Genomic DNA, 19,895 nt, shown 5'->3' on the forward strand with positions numbered 1-19,895 from the left:
TGAAAAGAAGAATATATCTCTAACAGTTCACCTTTTACCGACTGTGGTTTCTATTGACAACAGTACCAGGAGGGAGTATTCCGACAATGGGTATAGGGATGGAGCTGCCAAGGCATCTAAATGTTACAAACACTTTAATCACAAACCCTACTAAAAAAACTGACATTAGTGAGAGATGAGACAACGAATGAAGCTATAAAATAGCTTCATTCACTCTTCAGATAAAGTTAGTCATGTAAAGTTAATGGTCTTGCAGGCATTAAGTCAGTATATCCTACTTTTGAATTAATTTTCATCTGGAACTCATTTTTACATTGTAACACTTCATACAAGATATCATGCCTCAGGCATTTTGGGAATCTTCAAATAATTAGGATCCAAATTTCCCCAGATTTTCTGTGTTCAAATTTGATTTTCTGGTTGTTTAAATCCTAATATCTCCCTCTGCTGGTGCTTTTTAAGGGACTTGAGGCAAACAACCTTTTTAGATCTTGTTTAGTACACCAAAGTAATATTAACTACAACTATGTAATGGATTTAATGGATTTAATTTCATGGATTTTAAAGTAAAAAAATCGTGTTTGATTTGAAAGAGAGAAAATAATTTTCGTTATATTTTTTATAATTAAGGAATATATTAATTAAATGGAAGAGACATAAATTAATAATGATGTTTTTCCATGTTTAGGTTTTAATAAAACAACAACGAATAATGACGTATAAGGAGCAAATATATCATTTTTCGGATTTGATGCATAGACCATTGTTTCAATCAGGGATTTTTTTCTGGAGTAGGAACTTTTTTATTGCTTATTAAAAGTATATGGTACACTCAGTAGTAGTTTCGGTGTAACCGTGTTTTCAGTGTTTTGGGTACACTCAAACCGTGTAGTTTCAGTATAATACAAAAGCAAAGTTTGTGTAAAATGCATCTGAGAAAGATGGGGAATATTTCTTCAAATTCATTACATAGTTCGAACTTAAGTTAGATTTTGCTCTATATCATGTGCCGATAAACCATTGGGAATCTATTTCTATGGGCTAGAAATTCAACCTCGGATTGTGTCTCTTTTGTGAATGCTTTCGTCCTGACAGCTCATTTATTTCGGTTGCTACATGCGCTATTTTTAGATCTAAGGGAATGTTTGTGAGTCCCACATAGAAGTGTTTATTTACCCAGAGGGCACGAAATTGCCACCCATTCACGCTTGACAGTCCAGATGGCAATCCATAACCCATGCACGGTTAGAACTGTTTCACTAACAAATGAAGAAACAAAGTGTAATTGCTCTCCACGTTGCAACCTACAGTACAATTCAGGGTTCTCTCTTGGATCCAGTGAAGCAACTCAGCCGCCTTGCTCTGATGGGTCTAGACAATTTTTTGCATCTAAATCATCTTCTCAACACAACTTCTGCAGAACAAAGATGCAAATTTATGCTAGCCTCCACTTGGCGTGTGAAAATGCCGCAAAACGATCCATGAGCCCAGTGGTGTATAGTCTAGCTTTTTGTAGTGAGTATAATGTGACACCCCCCCCCCCCGCACCCATCCTAGAGCGACGCCCCATAGGCACCACTACACGCACTAATGCATAAAATATGCATCTACATGTAATTTAGAGCATTATTAAAGACTTCTTATGTGTTATCATCATTCCAATTTATTAAACCTGTGCTCAAGGTCCCATATTCATATAACAATTAAGGCTTAATATAATCAGACAGTTGGCAGCACCCACTGACTTTCACAGTAGGAAAAAATATAGACTATGAAAGTCAATGGGTGCTGTCACTGTCTGATTATCAACATTTTTCAAAATATCATATTTTGTGTTAAACAGAAGAAAGAAACTCATACAGTTTTGGAACAAATTGAGGGTGAGGAAATAACACAATTTTCATTTTTGGGTGAACTATACCTTTAAGAGCTACATTTAGCCTTAAATGTTATATGCATATGGGACCTGGAGCTGTCCATTTTCAATGTACATTTAAGAGTGAACAATTAACATTTGTTCAGTTCTATAACCAACACTCTTTCATTGCAGAATATTATGAACCGAATGAACTGGTAGGTTACAAAGCTTTCTAAATACATTTGTACTCGGGCTGTGGGTGAAATGTCACCCGAAGCTGCTGTAGATTTAGGCGCAGGCTTCCGAAAACACTCAAAGAGTGTAGTTTGAGTCTGCTTTCGTTTCATATCTTCTTTTACATTAGTTAGTTAATTTCAAATTTGCGCCAAAAAAGACCGCCAAGCAAATAATTTTCCTCCTTGGTAGGTGACATCAGATCAGGTCACAGGCCACAGAAGCCCCAATAATCCAAAAACGTTAGTGATTCGCAATCGCAACCACAGTCTGTGTTCGCAACACAGACGGGGTGAAATTATGAATGAAAGTTCTGTCACAAAACGATATTGTTACGTATCCTCACGCTTTTTAAGTGGGTATACAGAAATCCTTGGCCTTTCCTAGTGGGTATACGGCGTATACCTGCGTATCACGTAGACTACACCAGTGCATTGAGGCGCTTCATTTCTTTCTTATAAACGGCTCATGAGCCGTTTATAAGAAAGAAATGAAGCGCCTCAATTGCTATGATGCGGCGTATTAAAAGTTTAAATTGTTGTGCGAGAGAGAGCAGTCAAACCGTCTACACACACCTGTGCGTTTGTTCAACATTAAACGAACACATGTTCAAGGATCTGAAAGGTGCGTGTTTTTGCTACTACTTTGCTCGCTCGATTTAATGAACGGCTCGTTATTCACCTTATCGCGATATCATAGCGCGCGATTTCAAAAAACGACGTGCGCGCCTCGTGCTCCATTTGTCTTTACCACCTCCCTGAGGCGGTCAGCTGATTAAAGCGGCTGATAATGTGGCTCGGAATAGCTAACTATAGCTTTATCATTCATCTTTATATACAGCGGTAAGTTCTGGTGAAATTACACTAGAGGTTATTTATAGTATAGTTATTTAGCACCACACGTATGTGTAATATGGAGATAACTGAACAGAGTGTCCCTGGTTCTGTTTTACATATGGATTTGAAATAAAAATCGTTATACATTAAAAAGCTTAAACATAATACAATGAAATGGAGTAAATTTTCGTACCCTTTCTATACTAGCAAAGATGATTCCAATTCTCCAACCTGCAAAAACGTCCATTTTAAATTTGGCAGATTGAAAGTCATGGTGCAACTCAGTGTATTCATACCTATTGATTTTTTTTATACCCATCCTCACCAGAGCATACTGTAACTCCCACATTTGCACGAAACACCTAGAGTAACGAATTCATGTGCATCATGTCCAGTCAGACTTTTCTAAACACCGAGTGTTATTAACTCAGTGTTGCCTTTTCCAATACCCAGTTCAAATCAAACACTCAGCAGAAGCAGGAGACGCATGCTAATCTGAAAGGAAGCATTGAACGGCATACTGCCGAAGTATAACTCTGACTCTAGATAATGGAGACATTGTTCAATAATTGTTCAGGAAAAAGTGGGGTATTACTATGCTTGTCAAGGCACCTGAGGAGACACAGGGACTTGAGGCTGCTGCTGCTTCCTCTTGGCCTGCAATTTAGTTTAAAGAACAAGCTCAACAATTATTTACACTTCAAAAGGTCAAATGTTAGGCAGCAGAGCTTGGTAAGTGAGCACCTTGCGCCTGCTGCATGAACCAATTTGCGAAGTGAATGCACTTAAATAGATGTAGATCTAATTTAATTGTAACCTGCATCTGTATAGAATGTGGAGCATTGGAGTAAATCAAGAAACTACAATGTTATAAATAATAATCTTTCCTCTTTTTTTTTTGAAAACATAAATAAAGATAATAAAAAGAGTGATATGAGTCTCATTATGCTATAATTTCTTGTCTATATTTTTGCAGATAAAATGGAGACATCAGCTCCACCTGGGCTAGAAATCTCCACCTAGGTGAAAGTGCTTTCTTTTTAACATTTGTATTTAAACACCACAAATTTGAGGATGTAATACCTGCTGCCAGGCGTGTTGGTCTGCTTTACATCATCTAGAATGTCTTTAATATGAGCACACCACATATGTCTATATAACAAAAAACAGAGTTTACTCAGAGTGCAAAAAAAGTTAGAAGGATTTAGGCAAAACTATTACAGCCTGTAGGCATGTGACCACATAATTTCGGAATTAATATGGCATCATGGTGACTCTCTATAGCTCACATAAAAGGTGCAACTATCCTGGGTGCACTGATTGCACCTTTTGCACTGATTGGCCATTACTAAAAATGAGGCTGTGTTCAATAGCAGGGCTCTTGACAAAACTAGCCTTTTAATATTCAGAGGAAGTACTGGGGGTCAGGGAGCTCACAGCCGCTTGACCCTGTCGGTTCAAAGTTCATATTGCCAAGGAGCGGACAGAAAGTGACGTGACGTGACATATGGCCAAGTATGGTGACCCATACTCAGAATTTGTTCTCTGCATATTTTAACCCATCCAAAGTGCACACACACCCGGAGCAGTGGGCAGCCATTTATGCTGCGGCGCCCGGGGAGCAGTTGGGGGGTTTGGTGCCTTGCTCAAGGGCACCTCAGTCGTGGCCGGCCCGAGACTCGAACCCACAACCTTTGGGTTACGAATCAGACTCTCTAACCATTAGGCCACGACTGCCCCAAGCCTAATGGTTAGAGAGTCTGATTCATTTAGATATTGCTTACACATACAGGGGAAAGGCAAGCTGTTGATTCCAAACATCACTCTCAAAAAAAAAAAAGTAAATTCTAAGACAAACAATAATGAGTTTTGAGAGTATGTTTTGAGCTGCATTTGAATTATAATTACTAAAACTCCTACCAATTTTACAAATAGCTTAAAACAGCTAATAACTAGTGTGTTAGTAGGCTATGGATTTGTGAATCTTAGCTATAGTTATTTTATGACCCTAATTAAAAGACACATTTAGTGGAAATTTAAACATTCTAAAATTAACCAGGCTACTTTTTCTGTCCCTTTTTCTCACACAGAAACTGTTTGAACCCTGGTAGATTAAATTGGCACTTGCCTGAGTGTGTCTGAAAATGAGCCTTCAGAAAAGCAATCACAGACACTTGCTGATGCATGGCATGGCATTGATTTTCATCTAAATACCAGAGTAAACATGAGGCTTATGTACAGAAACAAAGCCATGTCCTCCAGAAGCAATTTCTGTCTCATACTGCCACATGTAAACGGAGTAATTGTAGTTGTGAGACTCCTAGCACCAGCTGACTAGAACTGGGCATGCTTTGAGAGATGCAGAATTGCAGCCTTTAGTTGGAGAAGAGTTGTAATTTTTATGTAGTTTTGTTGGTTGCACTTGTATGTTAAATGAAGATTTCTTTTAGTTATTAGATGCTAAAAATAAGTCTAGGTGGTAGATGCAGTATATGTTAGTAATAAATGTATATTTTATAAGAAATGTAGAATGTAATTGTAGATAATAATTGTATGTAAAACTTCTAGAGAAGCATGACTTTTTGAATAGAAGTCCTTCATTATGTTCTCTATTCTCAACATAACCAGGGCTAATTACCCACTAAGGACTACTTATTCAAATTAAATCGCAAGAACTCCTCTGTTGTTATTTAAAATGCTATGTCTACCCTGAAGTTACACATAGAAGTGTTTCCTTATGGACATTGGGAGTGCTTACATAGAAAATGGCTGGTTTCATATGTATGGTTAAAAAAAAAACAGATGATTGCATTTGGAAGCCTCAAGCCCAAATTTGTAGCATTTGCTATTTGGTGTGTTTAGAGATCTAAAAGGTTGAGATTATAGGTGTTTATTCATGTCAGAAGGATGTAACCATGCTGCAGTGTGAAACACCACACAACCATGCACATGAACGGGGGTCAGGAGGAGTTTAGCAACTTAATATGGAAAACTAGTTGGCTAATGGAACTGGAGATATAATTCATAAATTTTTTGCACAAATCTTTCTCCACTCTCTAGTACTCTAGCCTCTTAGATTTACGTGAGTAAATCTAGCCTTTCACATGTTGTAATCATATTAATAATGGACTTTTATGCAGTTGTATACATAAAGGATATTTTGATAGTGATGAAATAAATGGGGATAAAATAGAGTGGAACACGGCTGTTAACTGACTGCTCATGTTTAAAAAGGCAGTCAAATACTGCATTGTCCAAACATATCAGGTACCAATCCTGCAGAACCTTTTTACAAACAAAAAATTGGCGGTTATACTGTGAAAAGGGTTATGAAGTTAACTCATCTCTAGTATAGGAATTTTCATTCTTTTACAATGAAAAGGGTACTTTGTTATACACTAACCAGTTCAACAACACAATACCCTAATTGCCAAGACACTCACATTTTCTTTAGTTTGGGATACAGCTGTAAGGCTTACTTATAAATAAAATAATTATAGGATTGCTAACAAAGATTCTTCTTCAATTATTCTAATGTCTTTGAAAACATATGTTGAGCCACTGCTGTCTCAATGTTTTCTCAATGTTGCCTGCATTCTGAAATGAATTAAATAACTATAATACTCATCTTACATGGCACATTATTTTTGTACCACCTTTGGCTGTAACACTGAGGACTGTTAATTGCACATCTGTAAGCACTACCCTACAAGAGCACATAGAAGAGCAATGAGATCAGCTCACACATGACACACACCAGGCCTCCGTCATATTGCACTGTTGCTGCCCAATTATAAACCCACTTACCCTGCTTTAAGGAACTCCTCATTAACTCATCCCAGGCAAAAGAGTCTATTTAAGCTTCACGAATGTCAGCAGGTATGTACTGCATTATTTTTACTATTCACAAGGTTAAACAACTAATACTGACTGAAATGCTCTCATTATAATCACTTTATGTGAGAAATTATAATTTAATATTTAATAAGCTCAGTATTTCATTTTCACTAAGTACACTAAGGGCATGCGGTAGGCTAGTGGTTAAGGTATTGGGCTACCAATCGGAAGGCTGTGAGTTCGATCCCAGGTCCACCAAGCTGCCACTGTTGGGCCCTTGAGTAAGGCCCTCAACCCTCAATTGCTAAGTTGCATAAAAAAGAGATAACGTAAGTCGTCTGCCAAATGCTGAAAATGTAAATGTACTCAAGCTGCACTAAGCCAGCTGTAAACCTCAACTTTTTTTTTCTTCTTTTCTTTGTATGGAAGCCAGTGATGCTATAGGCAGAGGGAATTTCCTGCAGGACATGAGGCCACCTGCTGTTCCCAAAAGAGCAAACAGCACCAAGTCTGTCTGTCCGTCTACTTGTCTGTCTATTTAAAAAACATCACTTGTGTGGTTGGGTGTGCATTATATATTATCCGAGACTAAAAGGTTTAATAACTAATGTTAATAACTAATGTTGATTGTATTTCCAGTGTTGAACAAGATCTTTATGCATATTATAAAAACCTATTTATTAATTAAGTAAGAACAGCATGTGGAGGTGTAAATATGAAACCAGAATACTTTTTATATTTGTCCTAAAACTGTTTGTTATTAAACTAATGTACACAAACTATAGCTGTGCTGTGAAAACATCCTTTTATTCAGTAAATATGAAAAATATATTGAGGTAATTTGTTAAATTAAAGGTAATCATTATAATTACTTTAGGCAGTTAAATTCACAATTATTTTTGCAACTCCTCCCAAAACAAAGAAGGAAGATACACAATCAGAAATGAATACCGTCATTTAATAGAATTCTACTACAATTTAGCGTTAGTACTTTTTTCAAAAATATACACAAAAGTATGTCTAGCTGCTGATGTGTAATAACCAGTGTTTTCCAGATTAGTCAAGAACAGTCCACATGATTTAAGTATTTGAAAGATATTTGACATGACCGATTAGATAATGTTTTATCTACCTACAGCACCATCAAAATAAAGCTCCAAAATTATTAGACAAATACAGTTTTAAAAATAAAAAATACACAAAAGTTTGAATATTTAAGAAATAAAATGTCTTGAAAATCCTTAATTGAAAAAGAGTTTCCACTTATTGGGAAGTTAAACTCCCATATCCTTTGCTATTCTGTGTATCTTTAAAAAAAAATCCCTTTGTATTTTTTCTTTTCTTTTTTTAACTAACTGCTAAAGCTGTGTTTGCTAAACAGTGCAAAGCGGAGACAAACAAACCAGTGGCAGGAACAACCCGAGGCATGATGTAAACAGTATAAAGGCTTGATGTGAAGACCGAAAACAGAGTCAATACTTGGTTGCAGGGTTTAAACATGGACTTCTGTTCGGAGACGTGGCAGTTGTTAATGTCTGGGCTGGGCGTTTTATGTTCACATGGACTCAAAGGATGTTTATCCCAAATTATTTTGAAATTGTTGTCATGCTCTTAAGATTTATGTAGGAGTGGTTGAAATGGCAAAGATCGAAGAGAATTAATTTGAGTGAAAACAGCTAAACAGGTCATTATTTTAATGATATTTATTCACTGCTTTAAGTACTGCATTATCAGGACCGTCAGTCATCACATCATCTGTATATTACACACTACTGCTGCTGTATATTGTACAAAAGCATAATATTGCACAATATTGTTATTGCACACCCACACTTTATGTACATAACTGGTCTGTCATATTCTATATTCATATTTTATATATTTCATTCATTCTATATGCATATTCTGCATACTCATTCTGTCTATATTGTATCCCATCGTCTGCATTGTCTTGTATAGTTTGTATAGTATTGTGTATGTCTGTACCTTTGAGAGTCACAAACTGCTGGAACCAAATTCCTTGTGTGTGTCAAATTATAACAGTATGCATTATATATATATATATATATATATATATATATATATATATATATATATATATATATATATATATATATATATATATATATATATGTATATATATATATATAATGCATACTGTTATAATTTGACACACACAAGGAATTTGGTTCCAGCAGTTTGTGACTCTCAAAGGTACAGACATTTAATATCCCATGTAATAGTCAGTGAATATCCATTGTGCGTAGCACACACACACACACACACACACACACACACACATATATATATATATATATATATATATATATATATATATATATATATATATATATATATATATATATATATATATATATGTGTGTGTGTGTGTGTGTGTGTGTGTGTGTGTGTGTGTGTGTGTGTGTGTGTGTGCTACGCACAATGGATATTCACTGATATATATATATATATATATATATATATAGGTGTGTGTGTGTGTGTGTGTGTGTGTGTGTGTGTGTGTGTGTGTGTGTGTGTGTGCTACGCACAATGGATATTCACTGACTATTACATGGGATATTAAATAATGGCATTTGTACGCAGTAGTAAGCAATTTTCAGAACTAAAGTCCATCTATCGCCACCTGCTGGTAGATAAGCGGTAGAATTTCTCACAAAGGAAAAGATTCTAATTTAGATCTTTCGCTAATTTTATTTTTTTTAAAAAGGAATAGAAATAGCTAATTTTAATGGCGCTGCAAACATTAAACACTAACAATTGGTCTTTATAAGTATAACTATAATAGTGATGGTATAAGAATAATCTGCACTTTCGATACCTTTACAAAGCCCGAAGTGAACATGTGTTTGTTTAACATAGCACGACTTTTTTGAATTGGCTCAACGCAGGCTCCGGCTAAAGCTAATGGACTTTTAACGGTGTTGACCTTGGCATCACTGCAGTATTCACTGGCTCTCTCTCTCTCCCTGCTACTCCCAGTGGCCCCTGCAGCAAAAATCGGAAGTAGCTGTATTTCAGGAAGCTGTTCTTCTGGGCTGAGGAGGCCTGAGAGTAAGAATATTCAAGTAATTTACTCAGCATATTACGGAACAAGGTAACAAAATCGTCAGGACGTTACTAGAGAATACAGCACTATGTGTAATGGAATTTTGCGTATAGCACATTGTTTGTACTACAAGACTCCTTTGTGTTGCAGGATATCTGTGTATCTTGGCTGACCCCAAAGAATAGCTCGTTTAAGTGTTTTTTGTTGTTGCTTTGCAAGTACAAAAACACTGCAGAACCTGCTGTCATAGGAAAATAATCAACAGTTGTGTTGTGATTTGGTTCAACAGGAAGTAATGTTACCACTGCAAAGGTGATTACATTATCCAGCAATTATTTGTCAGCAATTGCAGTTATTATTTTATTGATAATTCATACTGCAATTATAAAAATTATAGTCATCACAGTTATACTATAAAATGTCACCTGCCTTCAGACTCTCTTTTTATCTCACTTTTGGGTAGTTGCATGGGAGCATTTGAGAAGTCTGCCATATTAGAATGAGTACAATAAAACAGTGAAAAACAAAAGTGAAATGGATGAAATACAACACCACCACAATAAGAGGTATCATTCACTGTCCTGGTACAGTGGATGTCTTTAATCGGTTTGAACATATAAAAATAAACCACAACAAAGCAACACACATTTTTGTACAAATGAAACCTGAAATTGATCCATCGACAAAGATCGATCTGAGTGCTTTACACTTCAGAAAAGGTGGATACAAGATTTACATTGATAACTGAAATACTGTAATTAATCAGCAAACCTTGTTGAGAATGTACATATCAAAATAAATGATCAAGTTCATGGTGTATGGTTTTAAAAAGAGCTGCATAATAATAATAATAAGAAGAAGAAGAAGAAGAAGAAGAAGAAGAATAATGTAACAATTTAAATGAATGACCTGTTTCAGTTAACAAAATGAATAAGGCAAAAAAAAAAAGGCAAAATGAGTTTTATGGAACTCAACAAGGCATTTTAATGATAAGATTCCTATGGGGCTTTTACACATAAAATATTTAAAACAAAATCTCATAAGAATTATACAAGTATAAAAGGCTACAAACATTAATAAATTACATCACTGACACAGACAACACTTCACAAGGTGCTAATAAAAGAACTTTGACTCCCAGTAAGGTTAGTTAAACCTAAAACATGAGGCTGTTTGTAGAAACTTTCATTTTGACTTGACATTTTCCCTCCTCAAACGTTGTGTAAATGATTCAGTACAATACGTGTAGTTTTGTTTATGTAAGGCCATAATGAGATGTTACGCTATGATGATGCTTTTGTTCTCCAGGCAACACCATTATCTAACAAAAAAAGTGAACAAAACCAAATAAGATGATTAAAATTAAAAAAGCTCAGCTATTGTTTATCTACCAAAAAAAATAGAAAGAAATTACTAGTTCTATATCTTTATATATTTTTCTTGTTTACACTTTGCAAAAAACTAGTAAAAATGTATAATGAAGTATTAAGGAAAAAGGATACAAAACGTATTCATTTAAAAAGCTATATACAAGCTACATTCTACATACTGTACTGTGAAGCAATATAAATGCATATTTCAGTCTAGGGTAAATGGGTGCTGCCTGTGAGACCAACATACTGTAGGAGAGAAAGTATCCCTAATGTAGTGATACACATCAATGTGGATGAGGCTTATCAGAGCTCAACGTCCCATGTGATTAGTGTTTTTGTTTAGACCATTTTAGGATATGAATTAAAAAAAGAGAGAGAAGCTACATTTTCGACCATCACAGTAACATGAAGCTCAGTTCACTAAAAAAAAATTTACTTGGGGATAAAAATGATGATGTAATATTTTCAGAAAATAATCAGGAATTTAAAATACTTTGAGTGTTGCTAGCAGTTATCAGTCTGACCTATTAGTGTGTTGGACGTTGTATTTATATTCTTATTTTAAATAATGAACCTGATGGGGTTATTATATGATGTACACAATATCAGGATATTTTATGATTTTAGCTGCTATTATCTAAAAATAAAAACCTATCATCAGTACATGGTTCACAGTCGCTGTTATATAAAGACATTTAAAACTACTTACAATATCGTGGTTTTGTGCTTTGTTGATGTCTTTAAGTGCCTTTAGGAGTTTCTCAAGCAATCTATGACATACAATACAATTGTACAAGCTGATATTAAATCAATAAATATTATCAGTGATAGTGCTCAGCAAACAACAGTAACTCATTCTAAAATATTCTCTTACCACAAGACAATAGGAAATATGATGTGTGTGGATTCATGAGGGACAAACATTGTAAAAATGAACGGAAAAAATGTTCTGTAATACTTGTTCAACATCGAAAGACAATGATAAGCCACATCCAGAGAGTACAAATGAATTCCTGGACTTTAATCCCCGTCCCAGCCCTCTCTACCGATGCATGCACGCAACTGAATACATGCAAGGGATACTTTCTTTATCTTGGAATGACTGCTATTTATTATTTTATAATATCTTAGCAACCCCTGATAAACTGACAGCTGTAGTAAAACAAGACAAATTCTTCTTACAAAATATTAATAGCAGGTATTCTGTACATTTTTTAATATCTGAAAGTTATAAAGTATAAGTAGAAGCAAAAACCTTTTCTGACATAAGCTCTTCTTTTAGAAATCGAAAAAGTTGTGTGACTCGCACACTCCCCTTCCGTTTTTCAGTTCTTGTCCACAGTTTGGGGGAGGGGGAGAAAGAGAGGGAGGGATGGATTGGCTATTCCATTGTGTCCATAAGAATATCAGGAGAAAATGTCAAATCTCCTCCACTGTTCCTGTTACAGGAGGAGCTTCCCGTTCCGATGGATCTTTAAGATTTTTCCGAGTCTTTGTTTGGCTGTTGCCATGCCTTTCTTTAGCCGCTTTGCTGAGGAAAAAAAAATAGTAATGTTAAAAGTACCTGTGAGCCTGGAATTGTGCTTAATTACCAATAAACCTCTTGTTAAGCTATATTCAGATCTATAACAAAAATGAACAAAATGTTTATAGTTAGACGATAGATAGATATAATAATTCCAATCACCTAACCTGGATGCTGATCTTCGGTATTGTAGGCTAGATGCAACAAAAATTTAATTCCATTTCTTCATTAGGCAGAAGTAGCTTATCAATAACCAAGCATACAGCTGTGCAATTATGCTGAAAAGTGGCAAACTAACAGTCGTACTTTCTGCTACAGTTGCCCAAAAACACAGACTCAACAACAGCACTCAGATATTTAGATTTACCTTTGGCATCTGTTGAGTTGCCACGTTCCACTTTTGCTGGCTGTGCTGAAGAATTGTTTGGAGATGAAGTGGAGGGACGTCTCTGATTAAGGAAGACTCCTGGAGCCATGGGCTGAGAGCCACTGGCTATCTTGAAAGTTCCACTGCAATACTCTTGGTCAGCCATGTTACCTTCTGAATCTGGTGTTGCCTCTGGAGAACTGATGTCCTGAGAGTGTTTCTGAGGCTCTTCTACAGTCACAGGCTTCTTTTTGATACTTTTCTTTTTCTTCTTTATCTTCTGCTGCTCTTCCTGTAACAAGGACAAAGTTAAACATGACTCAAATTACTGAAAAGAATCCATAATCATCAGTTACAGATGTCCAATATTATAATCCCAGCAGGGAGCCTTTAAAGCAGGGGTGTCAAACTCTGGTGTAATTATATTTGGCCCGCGAGATCATATCAAATGTGCATTACAGCTGGCTAGCCGCATGCTCCGCTAATACTACAAATCCCAGAATGCTTTGCCACTGTATTGACGCGTAGTCACGAACAGCAAGCGCCCCTCATTCTCTGTTGACAGTCATTAACAACCATGCTACAGTCACATCGGGCAAGTTAATTCCACCCTCCACAAAAATGGCCAAACGAATGATGGACAATAGGAGCTTTCAAGACAGGTGGGAGGCAGATTATCTGTTCAAGAATATAAAGAACAGACCTGTTTGTCTTGTGTGCTAACGGAGCTAATGTGTCTGTAACAAAAGAATATAACATAAGAAGACACTTTGAAATGAAACATTATGAGAAGTATAAGGAGACATTATGAGAAGTATAAGGAGAAGTATAAGCAGAATTATAAGGACCTGGACGTAATGCAGAACGTAAAGCAGAAGCTCCAGAAGGCGGAGGAGATGAAAAAAAGTCTGGTTTCCCGGCAGACTATGTTCATGAAAGCAAAAGCAAAACATGAAGCTGCTGTAAAGGCTAGCGTTATTGTGGCAGCAGAGATTGCAAAATCTGCCCAGCCCTTTAATGAGGAAAAGTTTATCAAAAAGTGTATGGTCAAAGTTTGCAAAATGAGCACCACTGATGTGTATTTTATTTCAAATTTATTGTCTTATGTGTTTGTAATATCAAGTTCTGGTTGTTCCAAATCCTGTGTTTAAGCAAAACTAAAGTTTGTTTCCATATGAAAAAGGTTGAACATTACATATCAGTTGCAGTTAATTTTTCAATAAATATTCAGTTTGGCCCATGACTTTATCTAAGTTTTATATTTTGGCCCACTGTGAATTTGAGTATGACACCACAGCTTTAAAGCATTTTGTATCTTTAGAAAAAGCAAAAAATTCTGGAAACTAAAAACTATATGTTGGTATTATCATTTGTATTTAATTCCTACAAGGATTTTGAAGGCAAATAACTTCAAAATCTTTAATTGCCAACAAGAAAATGATCAGCATTTTGATTTTCCAGCTAGCTCATAGATTGCTAAATACTTCAGGGGCTTTATAGAGGGCATTATACAACTGATTAACCACCACTTAACCACCGCTGCAAAAACAAAATCAGTCAATCATGTTTTCAGTGCATTTTGTAGAAAAAAATAAAAAAAGGCAGCACACTATAAAACGCCCAAAATACAGTGAGCATGGTCAGCGTTGTAGCCATTTGCTGGACCGGATTTATGTAAGAATGCACTACAACTGATCAAATAAAATACCAGAGCAAGGAAGTAAATAGCCACTTTCCTATATGTCAGTAAAAGTAAAAATAGTTTAAAAAAAGAGTTGGTCAGTGGCAGAAGAAATATATAATAATCAGGAATGGCCATGCAGTTTATTATTGTATATGTATATTTTTTTTTAGACATACTTAATAAAGTGTTAGGCCTATAAGTTGTGCCTTTCCTCAGTACACATTATATTGTGAAGAGAAAAATGCCAAGTTGAAGCTATTAACCTGATGAGAGAGTTTGGCAGCAGCAGCAGCCAAGCCAGTCTCTATGGACGCAACTCTGGCCCCTTCACGTGTTGGTCTTTCCTGTCGTGGTACAGAGGGCCCAACACGTGCTGTAAAACAAACCAGAATAAAATCACATAATCTCATCCCAGAGACATCCTCTACTTTTAACAAACTCTAGGGGGAATATCTAGGACATCAACGATTTGGTCTAGACCTGTTGGACTATATGGAGTGTCATCTGAGCTTTTCCTTTTCTTTGACCTTGATTTGAAGATCGGGCTGTCCTCTTCAGACTCCAGAGAAGGGTAAACTGAAGCAAACACAGTTCAGCACATTTCAATATTCATCAAAACAATAGTGAATTATACCAAAAAAAAGTTCAAAAAAGTATATATAGATCAAAGGTGCATTTAATAAACTTTAGTACTGAAGGTTTTCCATTTGATAGCATACAACAGTTGCAAGGAAGCTGTTTAATACTCTGCCTGATGAATCTAGTCTCTTTGAGCTCCTGCACAAAAACACGCAATTTCCAATCATTATAAAGGCTGCAAAAAGTCTCTGTTTACAGTAGAGAAAATGCCATTGAACTTTATAAAATGCTCCCTAGTGTGATCTAAATTGCAAATATGTGTGCTAGTAATGAGTAATTAGGGTATCAGATCAAAAAGCATTTAAAACAACAGTTTAAAATGATGGCTAATGGATTATTAACGGAGCTACTAATGGCCTTGCTGTTTTTGGAAAGGGTTCACAAGAAGCACCCAGCTGAAAAAGTAGTTCATTCGGATTGAACTCGAAATTTGGAGATCATTCCATGCGGAATAAACAAAACGCCTGTCACTTGCCTATAATGAGAACCTCCCAGAGTAAATCAAAAAATCAATTGCAATTGTAAATGACTCTGTTTCTCTTGGTTCTGCAGGAGTGTTCTTCATTTCCAGCAGTGGAATGACAAAACTACAGTATTCCTTCAAATAGATACTGGATGTACACTGAGATATTTAGCAAGTAAATAGTGTTAATGTTTAGGTCTTTAGTCACTCACCCATGTGTTGTGTTTAAGAATATACTAGATTTTATTTACTAATATATGCAGAAAAACTGAACAGAGACAATAACCCCAACTTGGGATCAGATCTGGGAACATGGAGATGTGAGAGATATGTTCCCTGCTGCACCATAATTCATACTTAAAACAAAGTTATCAATATTACTCCTAACCAAAGCCTATGTTGCAGTATGTCAAATCTTACCATAGTCTGAGTCCTTGAAGCAGGCATCCAGGTGGTCCTGGTCATCATCGTCATCAAACATGTCGCCACTGTCCACGCTGCTGCTTTTACGTGGCTTTTTGGGAGGCCGTTTGGCTGAGGGACGCTTGTTGTTGCTGGCTGCTGCAGGCTTTTTACCAGCCATCCCGCTGTGAGAGTTGCTTTTGGCCTGGCTGTTGTTCCAGGCTGGCTGCAGACAGGTGTCTGAAGACTGCAGGTTAGCCATAGACAGCATGCCCTGGATAGCTTCCTGTGTACTGGGGGATGCAGGTGGCTGACTGTAAGTGCACACACACAAAAAAACACAATTGTGTTACTTTTAATGTGACAATGCTAACATAGAGAATTCTAGGGTTTAGAGCGCAGGAAAAGGGAGAAAGATTAACATAAAAAGCACCAAAAGTTATGCAGATGGCTGTAAATCCAGTGAGGAACCAAAGAGTATACACATTACCATTACTTCCAACAAAAGAATGAAAACGCTTTAACTTTTAAAGAGGGTGAAAAATCAATCAGAGGTTACAGAAAATGCAAATACGAAGATGATTGATGGTGTGGCTTGGGACAATGATAGTTCAGCTAAACTCGCTGAGAAACTCTTTTACACTACAGGCAGTGCATGTGGTGCTGCTGCTGGGACATCTGAGTTCAGTTGTGTTTTGTCATGAAAAACTGTTTGGGAAAAAGAAAGCTTTTTCGACATGGAAAAGACTGGAGACTGGGAAAAGGGCTAGGAGTGATGGGATAGGTAAAAGACTTGACAGACATGTCCAGAAATAGCCAGCTAAAAGTGAAAAAATAAAGCTGAGGGTGTGCCTGCTTTGAGCAGCATAAAAGTAAAAACATACGATAGTTTGGATTGAAGTCACTGCATAATCTAAGAGCAATGGCAAATTCTTACATTTCATATGTCAGGTAAGGTATCTATTTATCTCATTATAGTTGCACTAAAATGTAGGGAGCCCCAGAAACTTCACTGTTAATTAGCTTTATGCATTAGTTCATTAGTTTTTTAAACTAAATCTTTATCAATAAAAGGCAGAACAGCTATTTGACTACTAAAATCGGAAAAGCTCCACATTCTATAGATTTTCATCTTCAGATTTTCAATTAAGTGGGAAGACATCTATTTTAATAAATTACACTAAAATAACAGACTCTGGTTTCATAAATGAGTAACCTAAAGAAAAACACTTGGCATAATATTTTGATGTCTTTAATTTAATCCCCACTAAGCCAGTTGTTGTTCATTTAAGTTATTGAATCCAGGTGTTTTATCATGGTGCACGATATAAAAAATGTGCTTCCATCTGCCTCTAGCCTGTGGAAACCAGAAGAAAAATACAAATTTCTCCTGTTCAGATTACCACCTATTAAGTCATTAAGCAGTGAGCTGGAACAACGAGACAAAAGTGGTTGTTTAATGTGGTTGAAATTGAGTACAGTCATTTCCTCCACACAATCTGCAGTCATACAATTCAAGAAAAAATAATTTGAGAAATTAACATATTTCAGTAATGTTTTCATTCTCTTTTGCTTAGCTTTCTGCCAATTTGCAGATTTCAGCCCAGCTGAAATAGACCATCAAAATGGTTCAGAACAACAAGCAGTAAAATGAAGAAGAATGGCCCAAAGCATTTATTACATTTTGACAATTTAATAGTAGAAGAATATCAAACAAGCAGTGACTACATATGTAAACTGCTGACAAAGTGGTAAGTATTCATATAAATACCACAGTGTAAACTATTACTTCACATATTTGTAGACAAGACATAGTGAAGAATAAACGCCTGGCTCTAAATTAATTTGAGTACATGCATTCAATGAAAAGTAGATTTGCTGTATTTATGTCATGGCAAAATATATAATACAATGCCAGCTGCATTCTGCGCATTGCAGCAAGGGGTGCTATATGCTTGTAGTCTCTATAGCTGAGCTATAGCTATGGTCAGATTCTTGTTTCTCCCCATCAACAGTCATGTCAGACCAACAGTTTCATGAGTCTCTTGCAAAGGTGGTTCATTCATATAAACATATATGTGACATGGCATTATCTCTGCATTCTTATGAAACAGCAATTGAAAAGCAACCGCATGTTCTGACAAAAAAAAACAAAAAAAAACAATGTAAAGAGTAAACGGAAAAAGAAGGTTTTAGATTAGACAAGTCACCAGACTTTAAGCTAACTAAGCATGCATTTAACGTCCTGACGGGAGAAACCCCCAAAAACTGAAAGATGGTGTAGTACCAGCCTGGAAAAGCATCAAAAGGAACAATGCAACAGGCTGGTGGAGTCAGAGAGTCACCAGGATGATGCAGTTATTGCAACCAAGTAATATGCAGACAAATTGTGTTCATATTAATGTTCATTCATTCATTCATTCATTTTCTACCGCTTATCCGAACTACCTCGGGTCACGGGGAGCCTGTGCCTATCTCAGGCGTCATCGGGCATCAAGGCAGGATACACCCTGAACGGAGTGCCAACTCATCGCAGGGCACACACACTCTCATTCACTCACACACACACTACGGACAATTATTTATTTTAATTTGAAAATTGTCTTTTACTATACATTTGATAACTTAAATATTGGGTGGTCTGAAAGCAAGCATGCCATGTTCTGAATTAACACACATAAGAATAAATATCAGGAAAGCTGACATATTTTAAAATTTAATACAATTAAAATTCTAACAGGTTTATATGTAGTATAGCACCATCAAAAAAAACAGCAGCATGGTACGTTCTGTGCTGACTGAGTAGTATTGTATGTGTAACCATTTCACTAAAGACTTGTCTGTGTGTTTGAACATACAAGTAAATAATTGTCCAGTCCGGTTTGTGCTTTTAAGAGGTGGTTAGACTGATTGATGTGAATGTGGATGAGCTTTGAGCATTTGAGCATTAGCATTGCAGTATATTGAAGGATGATTAAATTTGGTTTTAATTAGATTTACATTCAGCCGTATGTATTTTAAAATGTTTTTTTTTCTTTAAAAAATGATTTTTAATGAATAATAAATAAAAATCTTTATCAAAAAATAAAAGCTACGCATCAAAGAATTAAAAACCAATAAATGAAATAATGGATTGATAAAATGAATTATTAATTAACATTTAAAAATGAATACTACTAATCTATTTGACTCCTGTTCACCCTAATTCCTTCTGGTTACTATATAAAGCTTTCTTGTAAAAGACAAAAAGGCAGTACTCTAATGCAGCCTTGCTTGTGGAAAGAAATTGCTGTTGGAGAGAATAAGCAGGTAACGAGTGATTGTCCACACCTGTGTTAATGGCAGCCAACTCATGTGCCTGTCTATCCTCAGTAGGCTGTCAATGACTTAGGTGAGTGATGTGGAGCAAAGTTACAAGCGGCAGACTGAGCACAATTTACTCTTGCACTGCCCAATCTGAAAAACCCTTTTTTTGTTTTGTAAAAACAAATATTTGAGATTTTTTGAAATTTGGCACTTTGATAAATACAGAAATAATGTATATCATTATTTAATTAATTAATGCTCTATTTCTAATTTGTCACTTTCTACTGCTATGGGTGGTCCCACA

The 19,895-nt window shown here is 36.0% G+C and overlaps 1 protein-coding gene and 1 long non-coding RNA gene across 6 annotated transcripts in view; one reads left to right on the plus strand and one right to left on the minus strand.

The window, feature by feature from the left end:
- The first annotated feature begins 2,613 nt into the window (after positions 1 to 2,613).
- Positions 2,614 to 8,248, plus strand: LOC113641269. Its single transcript, XR_003440269.2, has 3 exons — positions 2,614 to 2,934; positions 3,905 to 3,951; positions 7,195 to 8,248. It is a non-coding gene; the product is annotated as an uncharacterized LOC113641269 (long non-coding RNA).
- A 2,144-nt stretch (positions 8,249 to 10,392) lies between these two features.
- The window catches only part of phf2 (PHD finger protein 2), a 48,949-nt gene continuing 39,446 nt past the window's right edge, over positions 10,393 to 19,895 (minus strand). The window contains exons 18-25 of one of the 5 annotated variants that reach the window (XR_003440265.2): positions 16,304 to 16,599; positions 15,262 to 15,357; positions 15,045 to 15,154; positions 13,098 to 13,389; positions 12,898 to 12,924; positions 12,461 to 12,736; positions 11,915 to 11,975; positions 10,393 to 11,153 (exon numbers count right to left, since the gene is read on the minus strand). Coding sequence is in view for 2 of the 5 variants with exons in the window: in XM_027143856.2 (XP_026999657.1) it covers positions 12,648 to 12,736; positions 12,898 to 12,924; positions 13,098 to 13,389; positions 15,045 to 15,154; positions 15,262 to 15,357; positions 16,304 to 16,599 (910 nt within the window). In the remaining 3 variants the exon portion in view is untranslated. Of the gene's footprint in view, positions 12,737 to 12,897; positions 12,925 to 13,097; positions 13,390 to 15,044; positions 15,155 to 15,261; positions 15,358 to 16,303; positions 16,600 to 19,895 lie in introns of all 5 variants that reach the window. The other 4 variants (XR_003440264.2, XR_003440263.2, XM_027143856.2 and 1 more) reach the window with 4 other exon arrangements.

Source organism: Tachysurus fulvidraco, chromosome 2 (assembly GCF_022655615.1).
Source record: "Tachysurus fulvidraco isolate hzauxx_2018 chromosome 2, HZAU_PFXX_2.0, whole genome shotgun sequence".
Taxonomy (NCBI): Eukaryota; Metazoa; Chordata; class Actinopteri; order Siluriformes; family Bagridae; genus Tachysurus; species Tachysurus fulvidraco.